An 18181-nucleotide genomic window follows, 5' to 3' on the forward strand; every position below is an offset into this window, starting at 1 on the left:
CCATGAGAATGGAATATCTTTCCATTTATTTAGTTCTTTGGTTTTATTCATCAAAATCAGGATTTCATAGTTTTCTTCATTAGATAATGCATATATTTTCTTTTTTTTTAATATTTTATTTATCTGACAGAGAGAAATCACAACTAGGCAGAGAAGCAGGCAGAGAGAGAGGAGGAAGCAGGCTCCCTGCGGAGCAGAGAGCCCGATGCAGGGCTCGATCCCAGGACCCTGGGATCATGACCTGAGCCGAAGGCAGAGGCTTTAACCCACTGAGCCACCCAGGCGCCCCGATAATGCATATATTTTCTTAGATTTATAACTAAATATATCATTTTTGGAAGCTAAAATAAAAAGTCTTGTGCTTTGACTTCTTCATTGCCAATATATAGGAAGGTGATGGAATTTTATATATTGACCTTACAATGTACAGTATACAGTCTTACTATAATCAATTAGGCCCAAAAGAGGATTTTTTTGGTCTATTACTTTCAGATTTTCTACATAGACAATCATGTCACCTGTGAACAAAGACAGTTTTTATTTCTTCATTCCCAAAGTCTCCATATTGTGTGAGTCCTTCATATAACATAGAGTTGGGGGGAATAAAAAGCTCTGTGATTCCCAAGGGTTGGGGAAGTAGGAGTAACTGTTTGTAAAAGGAATGGAAGTGGAAATGTTAAGATGATAACATATTCTCTGTGGTACTGTGCTGATGAATACACAACTCTGCATTTGTTAAACCCATAGAGCTATACATAACAAAGAGTAAAATTTAGTATATGTAAATTGAAAGAATCAGCCAGGAGCACAGGAGAATCCCAGGAGTGAACACAGGCTGTGAAAAAAAATCTAAATGTACTACAATGACTTAACCTCCATGAAGGGAGACAGGGAAAAAAATGAGCTAACCTAAGTAAAGCTGGAAAACAGTGTGCTGATTAGAAAGTGCAAGGCTAAAATAAAAGAAACTATTTTAAAATATTATACTTCAGTTGCTAAAGCACATGTGTAGTTAGTATAGTACATATTTCTCATGGAGGTATGGGTTAACAATTATGGAACTGCTCTACTTGTAAACTGCTCACACAAGTAAATTAATGAATGAAATTGTTGAGACCTAAGTTTCTCACTGTCACAAGTGGAAATTACAGATAAGAAAGGGGAACTTGGAATGAAGTAGATTAGAGTCAGAGACATCAGCATGCACTAACATTTAGTTTAATATAGATACAATGGATATGCAGAGAAATTAATATAATTATGAATGTATACAAACCACATAGATATATACTTCTTACCTCTGTCAACAAGAAGACCTAGAAGAAATGAAACTCCAGTATCAGCAAGCACACTCAGCATCTACGTCTTGACTTATGTTATTTATTTATTTATTTATTTATTTATTTATTTATTTAAGAGAGTGTGAGCAGTGGGAGGGTTAGAGGGAGAGAATCTCAAGCAGAATCCATGCCCAGTGTGGAGACTGATACAGGGCTCAATCCCACCCATGACCTGAGTCAAAATCAAGAGTCACTGCTTACTAAACTGAGCCATGTAGGTGCCACTCTAAGTCTTAGCTTAATACCATTCTCTAGTAAATAATTAAGAGGTCCTGGGAGAAATAGTCGATTCTGTGATGGGAGTAGAGAAAATAGAAGATGAGACCTGAGCATCATGTAGTACATAAAGAAAGGAAGAGCTCAAAACATGGAAGAATGAACCAATGCCAAGGGACACAAGAGTCAACTGAAAGAACTTCAGATGGTGAAAGTGGAACAATTTGAGCAAAAATAAATAACCTAGTATTGGTTGTCATCCAAAATACAAAACAAATAAATGAGAACACATTCATATAAATAATGATTGAGTGAATAAATAATTGAGGGGAAAGAGACAAATATTTTTAACAGAGGAACTCCAAATAATTTATTTAAATATTGCCTTTTCCAGAATGTGGAGCTTAGTTCCACAACACCTGGAGTGCGAACTCGATTTTTTTCTTTCTTTTTTTCTTTCTTTTTTCTTTCTTTCTTTCTTTCTTTCTTTCTTTCTTTCTTTCTTTCTTTCTTTCTTTCCTTCTCCCTTCCTTCCTTCCTATCTGGCTTGCTTGCTTGCTTTTTAAGATTTTTGAAAGATTTTATTCATTTATTTGACAGAGACAGAGATCACAAGTAGGCAGAGCTGCAGGCAGAGAGAGAGGGGGAAGCAGGCTCTCTGCTCAGCACAGACCCCAATGTGGGGCTCAGTCCCAGCACCCTGAGACCATGAACTGAGCCAAAGCAGAGTCTCAACCCACTGAGCCACCCAGGCACCCACTTCTTCTTCTTCTTCTTCTTTTTTTTTTTTTACTTTTTTTAACCTAAATTAAATTAGCCAACATATATTACATTGTTAGTTTTTTTTTCCTATTTTTTCCCATTTTATTTTTTCAGCGTAACAGTATTCATTCTTTTTGCACAACACCCAGTGCTCCATGCAAAACGTGCCCTCCCAATTACCCACCACCTGTTCCCCCAACCTCCCACCCCTGACCCTTCAAAACCCTCAGGTTGCCCCAACCTCCCACCCTTGACCCTTCAAAACCCTCAGGTTGTTTTTCAGAGTCCATAGTCTCTTATGGTTCGCCTCGCCTCCCCAATGTCCATAGCCCACTCCCCCTCTCCCAATCCCACCTCCCCCCAGCAACCCCCAGTTTGTTTTGTGAGATTAAGAGTCATTTATGGTTTGTCTCCCTCCCAATCCCATCTTGTTTCATTTATTCTTCTCCTATCCCCCTAACCCCCCATGTTGCTTCTCCATGTCCTCATATCAGGGAGATCATATGATAGTTGTCTTTCTCCGATTGACTTATTTCACTAAGCATGATGCCCTCTAGTTCCATCCACGTCGTCGCAAATCTTTTGATGGGTGCATAGTATTCCATTGTGTATATATACCACATCTTCTTTATCCATTCATCTGTTGATGGACATCTAGGTTCTTTCCATAGTCTGGCTATTGTAGACATTGCTGCTATAAACATTCGGGTACACGTGCCCCTTCGGATCACTATGTTTGTATCTTTAGGGTAAATACCCAGTAGTGCAATTGCTGGGTCATAGGGTAGTTCTATTTTCAACATTTTGAGGAACCTCCATGCTGTTTTCCAGAGTGGTTGCACCAGCTTGCATTCCCACCAACAGTGGAGGAGGGTTCCCCTTTCTCCACATCTTCTCCAGCATCTGTCATTTCCTGACTTGTTAATTTTAGCCATTCTGACTGGTGTGAGGTGATATCTCATTGTGGTTTTGATTTGTATTTCCCTGATGCCGAGTGACGTGGAGCACTTTTTCATGTGTCTGTTGGCCATCTGGATGTCTTCTTTGCAGAAATGTCTGTTCATGTCCTCTGCCCATTTCTTGATTGGATTGTTTGTTCTTTGGGTGTTGAGTTTGCTAAGTTCCTTATAGATTTTGGATACTAGCCCTTTATCTGATATGTCGTTTGCAAATATCTTCTCCCATTCTGTCAGTTGTCTTTTGGTTTTGTTAACTGTTTCCTTTGCTGTGCAAAAGCTTTTGATCTTGATGAAATCCCAATAGTTCATTTTTGCCCTTGCTTCCCTTGCCTTTGCCGTTGTTCCTAGGAAGATGTTGCTACGGCTGAGGTCAAAGAGGTTGCTGCCTGCATTCTCCTCAAGGATTTGGATGGATTCCTTTCTCACATTGAGGTCCTTCATCCATTTGGAGTCAATTTTCGTGTGTGGTGTAAGGAAGTGGTCCAATTTCATTTTTCTGCATGTGGCTGTCCAATTTTCCCAGCACCATTTATTGAAGAGGCTGTCTTTTTTCCATTGGACATTCTTTCCTGCTTTGTCGAAGATGAGTTGACCATAGAGTTGAGGGTCGATTTCTGGGCTCTCTATTCTCTTCCACTGATCTATGTGTTTGTTTTTGTGCCAGTACCATGCTGTCTTGATGATGACAGCTTTGTAATAGAGCTTGAAGTCCGGAATTGTGATGCCACCAACTTTGGCTTTCTTTTTCAATATTCCTTTGGCTATTCGAGGTCTTTTCTGGTTCCATATAAATTTGAGGATTATTTGTTCCATTTCTTTGAAAAAAATGGATGGTATTTTGATAGGGATTGCATTAAATGTGTAGATTGCTTTAGGTAGCATGGACATTTTCACAATATTTATTCTTCCAATCCAGGAGCATGGAACATTTTTCCATTTCTTTGTGTCTTCCTCAATTTCTTTCATGAGTACTTTATAATTTTCTGTGTATAGATTCTTAACCTCTTTGGTTAGGTTTATTCCTAGGTATCTTATAGTTTTGGGTACAATTGTAAATGGGATTGACTCCTTAATTTCTCTTTCTTCAGTCTTGTTGTTGGTGTACAGAAATGCAACTGATTTCTGTGCATTGATTTTATATCCTGACACTTTACTGAATTCCTGTACAATTTCTAGCAGTTTTGGAGTGGAGTCTTTTGGGATTTCCACATATAGTATCATATCATCTGCGAAGAGTGATAGTTTGACTTCTTCTTTACCAATTTGGATGCCTTTAATTTCTTTTTGTTGTCTGATTGCTGAGGCTAGGACTTCTAGTACTATGTTGAATAGCAGTGGTGATAATGGACATCCCTGCCGTGTTCCTGACCTTAGTGGAAAAGCTTTCAGTTTTTCTCCATTGAGAATGATATTTGCGGTGGGTTTTTCATAGATGGCTTTGATAATATTGAGGTATGTGCCCTCTATCCCCACACTTTGAAGAGTTTTGATCAGGAAGGGATGCTGTACTTTGTCAAATGCTTTTTCAGCATCTATTGAGAGTATCATATGGTTCTTGTTCTTTCTTTTATTAATGTGTTCTATCACATTGATTGATTTGCGGATGTTGAACCAACCCTGCAGCCCTGGAATAAATCCCACTTGATCGTGGTGAATAATCCTTTTAATGTACTGTTGAATCCTATTGGCTAGTATTTTGGCGAGAATTTTTGCGTCTGTGTTCATCAAGGATATTGGTCTGTAGTTCTCTTTTTCGGTGGGATCCTTGTCTGGTTTTGGGATCAAGGTGATGCTGGCCTCATAAAATGAGTTTGGAAGTTTTCCTTCCATTTCTATTTTTTGGAACAGTTTCAGGAGAACAGGAATTAGTTCTTCTTTAAATGTTTGGTAGAATTCTCCTGGGAAGCCGTCTGGGCCTGGGCTTTTGTTTGTTTGGAGATTTTTGATGACTGTTTCAATCTCCTTACTGGTTATGGGCCTGTTCAGGTTTTTTATTTCTTCCTGGTTCAGTTGTGGTAGTTTATATGTCTCTAGGAATGCATCCATTTCTTCCAGATTGTCAAATTTGTTGGCGTAGAGTTGCTCATAGTATGTTCTTATAATTGTCTGTATTTCTTTGGTGTTAGTTGTGATCTCTCCTCTTTCATTCATGATTTTATTGATTTGGGTCCTTTCTCTTTTCTTTTTGATGAGTCTGGCCAGGGGTTTATCAATCTTATTGATTCTTTCAAAGAACCAGCTCCTAGTTTCATTGATTTTTTCTATTGTTTTTTTGGTTTCTATTTCATTGATTTCTGCTCTGATCTTTATGATTTCTCTTCTCCTGCTAGGTTTAGGGTTTCCTTCTTGTTCTTTCTCCAGCTCCTTTACGCGTAGGGTTAGGTTGTGTACTTGAGACCTTTCTTGTTTCTTGAGAAAGGCTTTTACCGCTATATATTTTCCTCTCAGGACTGCCTTTGCTGTGTCCCACAGATTTTGAACTGTTGTGTTTTCATTATCATTTGTTTCCATGAATTTTTTCAATTCTTCTTTAATTTCCTTGTTAACCCATTCATTCTTTAGAAGGATGCTGTTTAGTCTCCATGTATTTGGGTTCTTTCCAGCTTTCCTCTTGTGATTGAGTTCTAGCTTCAGAGCATTGTGGTCTGAAAATATGCAGGGAATGATCCCAATCTTTTGATACCGGTTGAGACCTGATTTGTGACCCAGGATGTGATCTATTCTGGAGAAGGTTCCATGTGTACTAGAGAAGAATGTGTATTCTGTTGCTTTGGGATGAAATGTTCTGAATATATCTGTGATGTCCATCTGGTCCAGTGTGTCATTTAAGGCCTTTATTTCCTTGTTGATCTTTGGCTTGGATGATCTGTCCATTTCAGTGAGGGGAGTGTTAAAGTCCCCTACTATTATTGTATTATTATTGATGTGTTTCTTTGATTTTGTTATTAATTGGTTGATATAGTTGGCTGCTCCCACGTTAGGGGCATAGATATTTAAAATTGTTAGATCTTCTTGTTGGACAGACCCTTTGAGTAGGATATAGTGTCCTTCCTCATCTCTTATTATAGTCTTTGGCTTAAAATCTAATTGATCTGATCTAAGGATTGCCACCCCAGCTTTCTTCTGATGCCCATTAACATGGTAAATTGTTTTCCACCCTCTCACTTTAAATCTGGAAGTGTCTTCGCGTCTAAAATGAGTTTCTTGTAGGCAACATACTGATGGGTTTTGTTTTTTTATCCATTCTGATACCCTGTGTCTTTTGATTGGGGCATTTAGCCCATTAACATTCAGGGTAACTATTGAGAGATATGAATTTAGTGCCATTATTAGCCTGTAAGGTGACTGTTACTGTATATTGTCTCTGTACCTTTCTGATCTACTACTTTTAGGCTCTCTCTTTGCTTAGAGGACCCCTTTCAATATTTCGTGTAGAGCTGGTTTGGTGTTTGCAAATTCTTTCAGTTTTTGTTTGTCCTGGAAGCTTTTTATCTCTCCTTCTATTTTCAATGATAGCCTAGCTGGATAGAGTATTCTTGGCTGCATGTTTTTCTCATTGAGTGCTCTGAATATATCATGCCAGCTCTTTCTGGCCTGCCAGGTCTCTGTGGATAAGTCTGCCGCCAATCTAATATTTTTACCATTGTATGTTACAGACTTCTTTTCTCGGGCTGCTTTCAGGATTTTCTCTTTGTCACTAAGACTTGTAAATTTTACTATTAGGTGACGGGGTGTGGACCTATTCTTGTTGACTTTGAGGGGGGTTCTCTGCATCTCCTGGATTTTGATGCTTGTTCCCTTTGCCATATTAGGGAAATTCTCTCCAATGATTCTCTCCAATAGACCTTCTGCTCCCCTCTCTGTTTCTTCTTCTTCTGGAATCCCAATTATTCTAATGTTGTTTCGTCTTATGGTGTCACTTATCTCTCGAATTCTCCCCTCATGGTCCAGTAGCTGTTTGTCCCTCTTTTACATTGTTAGTTTTTGATGTAGTGTTCAATGATTCGTTAGTTGCATATACACTCAGTGCTCATCAGATCATGTGCCCTCCTTAATGCTCATCATGCAGTTACCCCACCCCCTTCCTTTCTGCAACCTTCAGTTTGTTTCCTGGCATTAAGAATCTCTCATAGTTTGTCTCCCTCTCCAATTTCTTCCCATTCAGGATTTTGTGACTTCTTTCTTAAAAATAGACTTTAGAAAAAGGGGAGAAAAATAACTCTACCAGGAAGACATCTTGCAAACTCCACATAGGACATGTGATCAAGGTTAATGTTACTAGGTACAATTCATGCTGATAGCATGTAACCTTGTTATTATGTGATCAGAACAATTCACCTTAGTGGTAGTACCCTCTGAAAACTATAATTCCAATCTCATTATGAGAAAACATCATACTGAAGAACATTCTATGAGATACATGAACAGTACTCCTCAAAGCTATCAAGGTCAATATAAACAGGCACAGACAGAGAACTTGTCACAGAGCAAGAGATTAAAGAAGTATGACAATTAAATACAAGAAGAGGAAAATTATACTATTAATGAATTCTGAATAAAGAAGTTTAGAAAATAATAAGGTGCCAATCTTGGTTTCCTAATTTTACAGATGTCCCAGCTAATATAAGATTACATTGTAGGGGAAACCAAGCAAGAGTTGTATTAGTGGTCTATGGTTGCTGTTACAAATGATTGGAAACTTGAAAGCTTAAACAAGACATATTCAATCTTTCATATATTCATTCATTCACTCATTCATTCATTCAGAAACTGGAAGTCCAAAAAGAGTTTTCCTGGACAGAAATCAGTGTGTCAGAAGAACCATCCTCCCTCCATAGGATCTAAGGGTAAATACATTTCTTGCATCACAATCTTCTGGTGGCTGCTATCATCCATGATTTGTGGTCACATCACTTCAATCTGTTTTCAAGATCACACTGTCTACTCCTTTTTTAACCTGTGGTCATATCTCTTGGACTCCCTCTTAAAAATATACATAGGATTTCTTTGATGGTCCATGAAGAAAATGTGGGATAAAATCCTAAAGTTAATCACATCAGCATAGTCGTTTTAGGCCATATATGGTAACCTTGGAAGGTTTCAGGAAATAGGATGCAGATCTCTTTGCAGGCCATTATTCAGACTGCCTCAGGGACATTGAATATTCTGCACCATTTTGAAAATTTTCTATAACTCTCAAATAGTTCTAAAATGAAATAATTATTTAAAAATAATAATTTAAAATGTTTGCAATAGGAAAAGCATCACCATAAAAATAGAAATGAATATTTGTGTTATTCTACACTGCCTCCAAATAGTAGCATAAAAATATTAGCACAGTCAAACACAATCTTACAAATACTGAAATATTAAAGACCCCTATTATCTAGAGATGACAAATTAAATGAGGGTACACATTTATGTGGGTAGGTCTTGTATATAGTGTTCTCTGAGGATCAAAATTAAAAGCATAAAGATTATGTATTATACTACCATATTGAATGTGCATTATCTTTGTTATTGACAGATATTGCCATGATTACATTCTACAGACATATTCAGAATCATTTCAGTTCATAATATTTCATGTGTATGAAATAACTTTCAAATATAATCAAATACTAACCCTTAAATAATCTCATATTTATTGTCTTTTTATGATTTACTAACTAGTATTTATTTAATGTGTTATTTGCCATCTAATGAGGCATCAATGCTAAGTAAAAATTATGAGATTGTTTTAGATGATTCATTTGATTATAGGATCCGAGAAATCCTTGTGTCTGAATATTGGAATGCAAGCACTGAATGAGAATGTAGATAAAAATGTTTCAACAAAGCAGAAAAATCAGCTTTCTTTCTTGAAATGCAGTATATATCTATCTAAAAGGTTTATATTAAAAAATAAATATGATGATGAGCAGTGGGTATTACATACAACTAATGAATCACTGAACACTACATCCAAACTAATGATGCATTATATGTCGGCTAATTGAATTTAAATTAAAAAAAATTTTTAAACAATGAAAAAAAAAAATAAAAGGTTTATGTTGTGTATAATATGCAATAATTATCAATAGTTTAAAGATTCAACATACTGATTTAGTTGTACTCAAAGCTTAATTACTTTATTCATTTGTTGAGAATCTACTATGAAACAGACATTAGGGTACTAAGGATTATGCTGTAAACAAAATATTTAAGTCACTGCTTTCACAGAGTTTAAATTCTAGTTGGGGGACATGGGTCATAAACAAGAAAACAAATAGATATACAAAATATGAGTTTTTTAAGGACATGAAGAATAACAGAGGGAAAGAACCATGTATATAATGTACATGGTGAGTAAAAGGGGATTTTTTTTTTAATATTTTATTTATTTGACAGAGAGAGATCACAACTAGGCAGAGAGGCAGACAGAGAGAGAGGAGGAAGCAGGCTCCCTGCAGAGCAGAGAGCCCGATGTGGGGCTCGATCCCAGGACCCTGGGATCATGACCTGAGCCGAAGGCAGAGGCTTAACCCGCTGAGCCACCCAGGCGCCCCAAAAGGGGATTATTTTATAAAGGTGGTCAGGAAAGCACTCTGTAATAGAGTAACATTTAAGCAATGACCTTAATGGAGTAAGAGAACATTCTACACAGAGAAAAGCAAGTATAAATGTCCTAATCAGGAACATGACTGAAGTTGTCAGATTGTGAAGAAATAGGAAGAAAATCGCGTGAATGAAGTAGGGTAAAAGAACGAGGAGGTAACAAAAAATAATTTAAATCAACAAAAGAAACATGAAATACCAGCATTAAGCATTCCAAAGAATTTCCAGAACCAAAATGTACATTACTGATTTTCAGTGAGTTTTAAGTAGTGTGAGAATTGGGGTGGTGGCTCAGTGGGTTAAGCCACTGCCTTCGGCTCAGGTCATGATCTCAGGGTCCTGGGATGGAGTATCGCATCGGGCTCTGTGCACAGTGAGGATCCTGCTTCCCCCTCTCTCTCTGCCTGGCTTTCTGCCTATTTGTGATCTCTGTGTCAAATAAATAAATAAAATCTTTAAAAGAAATGTAGTATGAGAATTGGTAATAATATCTGAAGAAATTAAAAAATACTTTTAGTCTTCTTCCATCTTCTCATATTCTGTTTTTTTACCTTTTGAAAAGTGTAATATGAGCATGTTAGTTCTATGTAATAGCTCAGTTAAAGCAGAAATATTAATTCACTTAAGATGCTATATGTATGCATCTCCTAATAAAATGAACTTCCCAAAATCAGATCCTTTCATTGAGTAGTATATTATTTTCATTCTGAAGTGAAAAAAGTTAGGACTCTTAGAATTCAACTAAAGAGGTGAAAAATATTGAACATAGATTTCTATTTTAATACATGAATTAAATATTTATATTATTATTATTATTAAAAACTAGCAACATTCCATTTAATTCTGGGAAATTTCCTACTCCAGTGTGTATGTATCCTCATGGGTACATGCATGCACTTCTGTTCTTGGTCTCATCTGTGTCCCTATTTTATGTGTCTTTGCATTGATGTGGTAGAAAAAAATGCATGTAGAAAGGGAATAAAACCCATATCCTGAATAAACTTTTTGATATTTAAGCCTCAAGACATCTTAGCTATTCTTGTTCAGGGTTATATTTCTAAACATAATTGCTTTTTTTTTTTCAGGACAAGAGACTTTTGAATAAGTTAGGATTACCACATCAGGAGCTTAATTTCACCATGCTTTTATTGTAACTAGATTAGTGTACATTGTATAATGTTAAAATCACAATCTTAGAGATAATTTTGGCTCTAAAACAGTCCTCATGAATGCATTCTTGACTTCTTTGTTCCTCATGCTGTAGACCACAAGGTTTAGCATGGGGATGACCATCGTGTAGAACACAGATGCCATTTTGTCTGTGTCCATGGAATGGCTGGAGCTGGGCTGTACATACATGAAGATGACTGTCCCATAGAAGATGGACACAGCAGTGAGGTGGGAGGCACAGGTGGATATAGCCTTCTGATATCCTGAAGATGAGTGCATCTTCAGGATGGTGATAAATATGAATATGTAGGATTCAAAGATAACCAGGAGAGCAAAAATAATGTTGAAAGTGGTTGCATAAACAAGAGCCAGCTCACTGACATGTCTATCAGAACAAGAAAGAACCATGACTGCGGGTATATCACAGAAAAAGTGATGGATTACATTGTTCATACAGAAAGAGAGACTGAATGTGTCTCCAATTTGAATAGAGGCATTCAGGAAACCACAGACATAGCAGCCTATGGCCAAACGAGCACACACACCTGCCGTCATGGTGGTGGTGTAATGGAGGGGTTTGCACACTGCTGCATAGCAGTCATAGGCCATTGAGGCCAAGAGATAATTTTCCACAGTGGCAAAGGCTGCAAAAAAGAACATCTGAGCAGCACAGGCATTGTAGGAGATGACCTGGTCTCCTATAAGTAATCCAACCATGACAGTGGGAATGATGGCTGTCGAGTAACAAAGGTCCACCAGAGACAGGTTACTGAGGAAAAAATACATGGGCATGTGGAGATGGGAGTCCAACAGAATCAACATGGTAATCCCCAAATTCCCAGCCAGAGTGATGAGGTAGATGAGGGTGAACATTATGAAGAGGGGAAGCTGCAGTTTTGGGTCATTGGTTAGTCCCAGCAGAATGAACTGTGTCACTTCTGTCCTGTTCTCCATCAATGTTGAGAAACACTAATGCTGCAAGAAGAAAGAAATGGCCGATAAACACAAAAAGTAGGATCTTCTTCTCAATTCCAAAATTTTATAGATTTGTAAACTGAGATGTAGAAAATTAACTAACTTGATCAAGATGGCTTGTCCAGAAGGAATACAGTTCACTTCTCCCAAGCCTGGTAAAAGCAGATACTTGCATGTTGCTGACTTGCCAGGAACTGCCATAGACACTGTAGGTGTACAGATAGTCCCCAACTTATGATAATCTGACTTAATGATTTTTCAACTTGACAATGGTTCAAAAGTGATACACATACAGTAGAAGCCATACCTCAAATTTTTTTTGTTTTTTGTTTTTTTTAATTAATTTATTTATTTTTTCAGCATAACAGTATTCATTGTTTTTGCACAACACCCAGTGCTCCATGCTATCTCAAATTTTGAATTTAGATCTTTTTCTAGGCTAGCAATAGCCAATATAATCCTCTCTTTTGATGCTGAGCAGGGGCAGTGAGTCACAGCTCCAGGTCAGCCAGGGTCATGAGGACCAAAAACTGATACCTTTAACAACCATCCTGTACCAGCTCACGCATTCTGTGTTTCACTTTCAGTACTGTATTCAACAAATTCCTGAGATATTCAATGCATCATTATCAAGTAGGCTTTGTGTGAGATGATTTTTTCCCAACTGTACACTAATGTTAAGAGCTGGAAACATGGTTATGGTAGAGAGAGGCTAAACTATGATGTTCAGTAGGTCAGATGCAGTAAATGAATTTTCATCTTATGATATTTTTAATGTTCAATGGGTTTCTAGGGACATAACCTCATTGTAAGTACAAGAAGATCTGTATATCCATCACATCCTCTCAAGAACATTATGAGTTTGATTTGTTATTATATTCATTTAAATTATGATGCACAGAGGGGTGCCTGGCTGGCTCAGTCAGTAGAGCCTGCAACCCTTGCTCTTGGGATTGTGGGTTCTAGCCCCACACTGGGTGTAGAGATTATGTAAAACCTTTTCTTTTTTAAGATTCTATTTATTTATTTGACAGACAGAGATCACAAATAGGCAGAGAGGCAGGCAGAGAGAGAGGGGGAACCAGGCTCCCTGCTGACCAGGAGCCCGATGTAGGGCTCCATCCCAGGACCCTGAGATCATGACCTGAGCTGAAGGCAGAGGCTTAACCTGCTGAGCCACCCAGGCGCCCCTTAAAACCTTTAACAACAACAAAAAAAAACTGAGAGGGAAATAAACTATGATGCACAGAGGTTGAATATTTTTTTTTTCAAGTGAGTGTTAATTGAGAAGCTATGTTCAAGGTCAAGCCAAACTTTGAGCCCACAGAGGATTCCTAGGGTGATAGTTTAAACTGTATTTAAATCAAATTGAATTAAACTGTGCACAATCATTCATTGTCTCCATTGGGGCAAATTCATTGTTTCAGGTTTCCCAGTGAAGTATCCAAGAGATACATGCATAGTAGATATGGTAGGATAGTGGAGCAGTAGGGGCAGGACAGCCAGCAGAGCAATCTGAGGGGAAAGCACAGAATCGATGTAGAGCTTATGCTCCAGGGTGCATAGCAGCTCTACTACCATTTACTAACGAGGAGCCATTAATCTTAAGCTACCTATCTGAACCTCCTATTTCTATCTGCAGAAAAATAAGACAGTAACGAGATCAACAATATATAGCAATATAGTTATGAGAATTAAGGTAATGCTTAAAAACAGTAAAATCTGGGTGATTAGCACAGTCTAATGAGCTATAAGATTATTGTTAGCATGGGATGATTATCTTTACATTGCTCTGGGAAAAATGGGTGGCACCCTCTAGGGCTTCGGGTGTATGTGTGTGATGTATGAACCTTGAAGAGTCTCTTCAATTTGTCTTTCTCACACACAAGGGCCTCAGAGCTTTTCTGTGATTTCCAGGATTTCTCCGTCTGTTTTCACTTCACCCATGCAGTCGGCTGCCCCAACAGGTCCATGCAAGCCTTCTCTTCCTTAAAATCTTCCTTGAAATCTATACATTAGTTTGGATGATAGTCCTCCCCTGGATAACTCATTCTTTCTCTCATGACTGCCATCTCACAGCAGAATCAGAGATCAAGGGCTCTTTTCCTGTCTTTGGCTGTTCTGTTCCTGTCCGTGGGCTCTTTTCAGCCTGCAGATCCGTTTTGGTGGCAAGTGCCATGTAATAAAATATTTCATTTGAATCTGCTTTTCCATAGAACAGTACTATAAATCCGTTCACTTGCATTTGAAGCATTGGAAGGGTATCCTTCTTCTGCTACTAACATCTTCCTCCTAAACTTCAGAAAATTCCCTGAACAAGCCTGTCCCTGATAACATTGTTTGCCAACCTTAACACACGTGTCCACTGTTCTACAAGCAATAAGAAAGGCTTTATATGTCGATGTGTGTGTGTATATGGTAGGTTGTATTGTTATTCCTCCTTCACCATTGTAGAGCATGAGGATTTGAGAAGTTCTGTGATGCTCTACAATTACACAGCTAGCCTGGGAAGGAGTCAAGATTCAAGAGTTAAATCCATGTTCTGTGTAATCAGAAGGCTCTGTTTTTAGCCAGTCACTGTCACCGTGTGTGGATGTGCTGGTGACAATAAGCTCGAGATTGTAGGGGAAAGTTTAAAATGTCACTTGGATCTTGTTAAACTATGTTAGAAATTTTGTAGTTAAAGGTTATTTCACCTTTGCAGTTTTTTGTTTGTTTGCTTATTTGTTTATGTCCAACGAGAGGCCAGCTTTTTGTGAATAGAATGAAATCACCTGTTGATTGTTTAGAGAATCATCTGTGGCTATTTTGTTCATATCTTTAGGAAAGTAGAACGATATTCCATAAGTATTAATAAACTCGCTTCTGATGGAAATTTTGACATTTATAGCCCAGGCTAACCTTAGTATTTTGGAAAAACATTGAAAATACCTATTTCTGTCCTCAAAGTCTTGAAGTCGACAGAGCTGTCTCACTGCTATTGCATTGATTACGCTTCTCATTAAAAATGTTTACACAATATGGATGCTCACCTGTGTGTTGGGAGAGCAGGAAGAGCCATTTGTAAGCAGTGGGTCTGAATCAGAATCTCAGATGCAGAATAATGTATAAATACTACTCTTAGACATATTCGTAAGATCTCTAAGACAGGGGAAAATGGAAGAAAGAACATTAACAAGTTTCAATTCTGTACCTACCTTGCATTCCTTCTGTGTCCTTAGAGGGATCACTTACTTCTCCTTATTTGTAAAATAAAGATGACAAGTTTACTTCTTCCATAATTCACAGACTTGTGTCTGTAAATAAGAAGCAAGGGAGGGTCTGTAAAACATCTCCATAAGAAATTATCACTTTTAAGTCAATGAATGTGATTTTTATCTTGGGGAGTTTCCCCTGAATATCCTTGGTAGCTCATAGCAAATCCTGGGATAAGACCTCTGTGCACTAACAAATGAATAAAGGATCACCAAACAGGTTCAGCATGTAGACCGGGGTCTCTACAATGGTGACATGTGGGATCATATTGGGACTTCAATAGCTAGGGCATGGGGATGTGGAGAGAATTATAGAGACACAGAGCTCTCTGGGAATTTCCCCTGGGAGAACATTTCTAGCACCTCATCCCACTTTCCCAGGATGGAGGCAATTAAACTGCCTGTGGGGGCCATGCTGGTTATTTCATTGAACACACATGTTTATGTATTACTTGTCATTTCTTGTGATTTTTGTCAGTTTATAATTACGTATAATTTCTGTATATTAGTATCCACAATCCCAGCGGATAGTTGTAAGATTTTGTCAAATTTATACCCAGTAAGCGCCATCACTTAAGAAAATTCATGCGAACCTCTTCTGACAAACCCATTCTGCTACCCGCTGCCCCTGACAACCAATACACTGTTTTGTCCAAATAAATTTGCCTTCCAACAGTGTCCTTAAATGTGATCATAGAATATGTACTCTGAGCCTGTAATCTTTCATTTATCATTTAAGGCCTGTCCGTATTTTTGCCTGTGTCAGAGTGGAATTTTTTCCTACAAAGTAGTAATTCAGTGTATGGTCATTACCAATTATTTATCCTATTCTCAACTGAAGAACATTTGTGTTGGTTCCAGCATTTGATGATTACAAATAAAGCTTATCTAAACATTTGTGTTTTTTTTTTAAGATTTTATTTATATATTTGAGAGAGAGAAAGAGAGAATGAGAGGGGAGGGATCAGAGGGAGAAGCAGACTCCCTGCCAAGCAGGAAGCCTGATGTGGGACTCAGTCCGGGGACTCCAGGATCATGACCTGAGCAGAAGGCAGTTGCTTAACCAACTGAGCCACCCAGGCACCGCTAAATATTTGTTTAAAGTTTTTTTGTTTGTCTGTTTTCAATTAAAAAATCTTTTTTTCAATAAAGAATCTTATTTTTTAAAATTTAAATTAAATTTAAATTTAAATAAATTTAATATTTAAATTTAAATTAATATTACTCTACAATCTAGTCCATGATTATTCTTTGTTCTATATAGTTCCTAAGTATTTTTCCAACATGCGTTACTGATGGAGCAAATGTATGTTGTCTTTTCCAGAGCAGCTGGGGGGATAGGACTTTGAGACTTTCAACTTTGAAAAGAGAAATAGAGCCTAACAACACAATGGGAAGCCAAGGTTTCAGGAGATGATTGATAAGAGATGTTTTGACAACAGATGATCCTTCATGAACCTGAGCATCAGTTATAGCAAATGCCTACTTTACATTGTTCTTGGCTTCATTTCCCCTCCATTTTGTCTGAGTACAAGATTATTGTAACTAGTTCTTTGAAAGAATGAAGGAGGGGGAGTGGTCTATATCACCTTGGGGAAAAGCAGTATAGAGACAGGAAAAAAAGAGACACAGGATGTGGTGTGGTGCTTGAAGTGATGAACAAGTGAGACAAAGAGGGATTTGGAATAGGAACCGTGAGACAAAAAGAAAAACACACATAATCCCTACTCAAAGACATCTCAAAACCATTTAGGAAGGTACTCAGCCTCCTGTAGCTAGTTGCTATTTAATCTTCCAGTTAAAGGAAAGAAGGCTAGAGGATTTGGATTCTTTTGAGTTACAACTGAGAGTGAGATGGGCTCTTTGGAGAAAGCTGATTACTGGGTTGGGACAGGAACAACATAGGAAGAGTCTGGAGCATCTTGTAGTTCCAGAAAGTAAGGAGGAGCTCAGAAAACAAGAGGATTGGGTGTTATCTAAAGGAAACAAGAGTAAAACTGAAAATGCTCCCAGTGACCAAAGATGGAACAATTTGAACAAGAAAGTAAATAACAGGACTACATTGTACTCCAAAGTATAAAGCAGATATATATAAATCCATGCTGATAATTAAGAAATTAATTAAGTAAATAAATAAATCTTTCTTACAGAAAAATTCTAAATTATATCAATCAAGAGGATTGGGTGTTATCTAAAGGAAACAAGAGTAACAGAGTAAAACTGAAAATGCTCCCAGTGACCAAAGATGGAACAATTTGAACAAGAAAGTAAATAACAGGACTACATTGTACTCCAAAGTATAAAGCAGATATATATAAATCCATGCTGATAATTAAGAAATTAATTAAGTAAATAAACAAATCTTTCTTACAGAAAAATTCTAAATTATATGGAAGGAAAGGAACTGAGGATTGCTAGAGGGGAAGGGCAGGGAGGGATGTGGTAATTGGGTGATAGGCATCAAGGAGGGCATGTGATATGATGAGCCCTGGGTGGTTTATGCAACTAAAGAATTATTGAGTATGATTAAGATTTTCTCTCCCTCTCTCTCTCTCTCTCCCTCTCTCTCTTCTTCTGCCCCTCCCTCAACACTCTCTCTCTCAAGAAATATTCTGTCATTTTTATTTCACTTAAACTTTTTTCATCATCTTAAATTTTTCTTATTCAAGTATAGTTAACACACAGTGTTGTATTAGTTTCAAGTGTACAATTTTATACATTTTTCTGTGCTCATGAAGATAATGTACTCTTTTTTTTTGGTTTCATGAAATGGAACAATTTAAACTTGTCATTACATATCCTGTTGAAATGTCTTGTATCTGAAATATCAAAATACCATTTTATAACATTATCTTCTTACTTGTATCAGAGGTACCTCACGTTTAGGCTTACGTGATTCTGGAGAGAA

General features: G+C 37.5%; 1 protein-coding gene across 1 annotated transcript; it reads right to left on the reverse strand.

Moving 5' to 3' along the window:
* Positions 1 to 11059: 11059 nt before the first annotated feature.
* On the reverse strand, positions 11060 to 11998 carry LOC123949199 (olfactory receptor 5B3-like). The gene has a single exon (XM_046016555.1). It carries the CDS (start codon positions 11996 to 11998, stop codon positions 11060 to 11062), a length of 939 nt encoding a protein of 312 aa, XP_045872511.1.
* Between the last annotated feature and the right edge of the window lie 6183 nt (positions 11999 to 18181).

Source organism: Meles meles, chromosome 8, assembly GCF_922984935.1.
Source record: "Meles meles chromosome 8, mMelMel3.1 paternal haplotype, whole genome shotgun sequence".
Lineage (NCBI taxonomy): Eukaryota > Metazoa > Chordata > Mammalia > Carnivora > Mustelidae > Meles > Meles meles.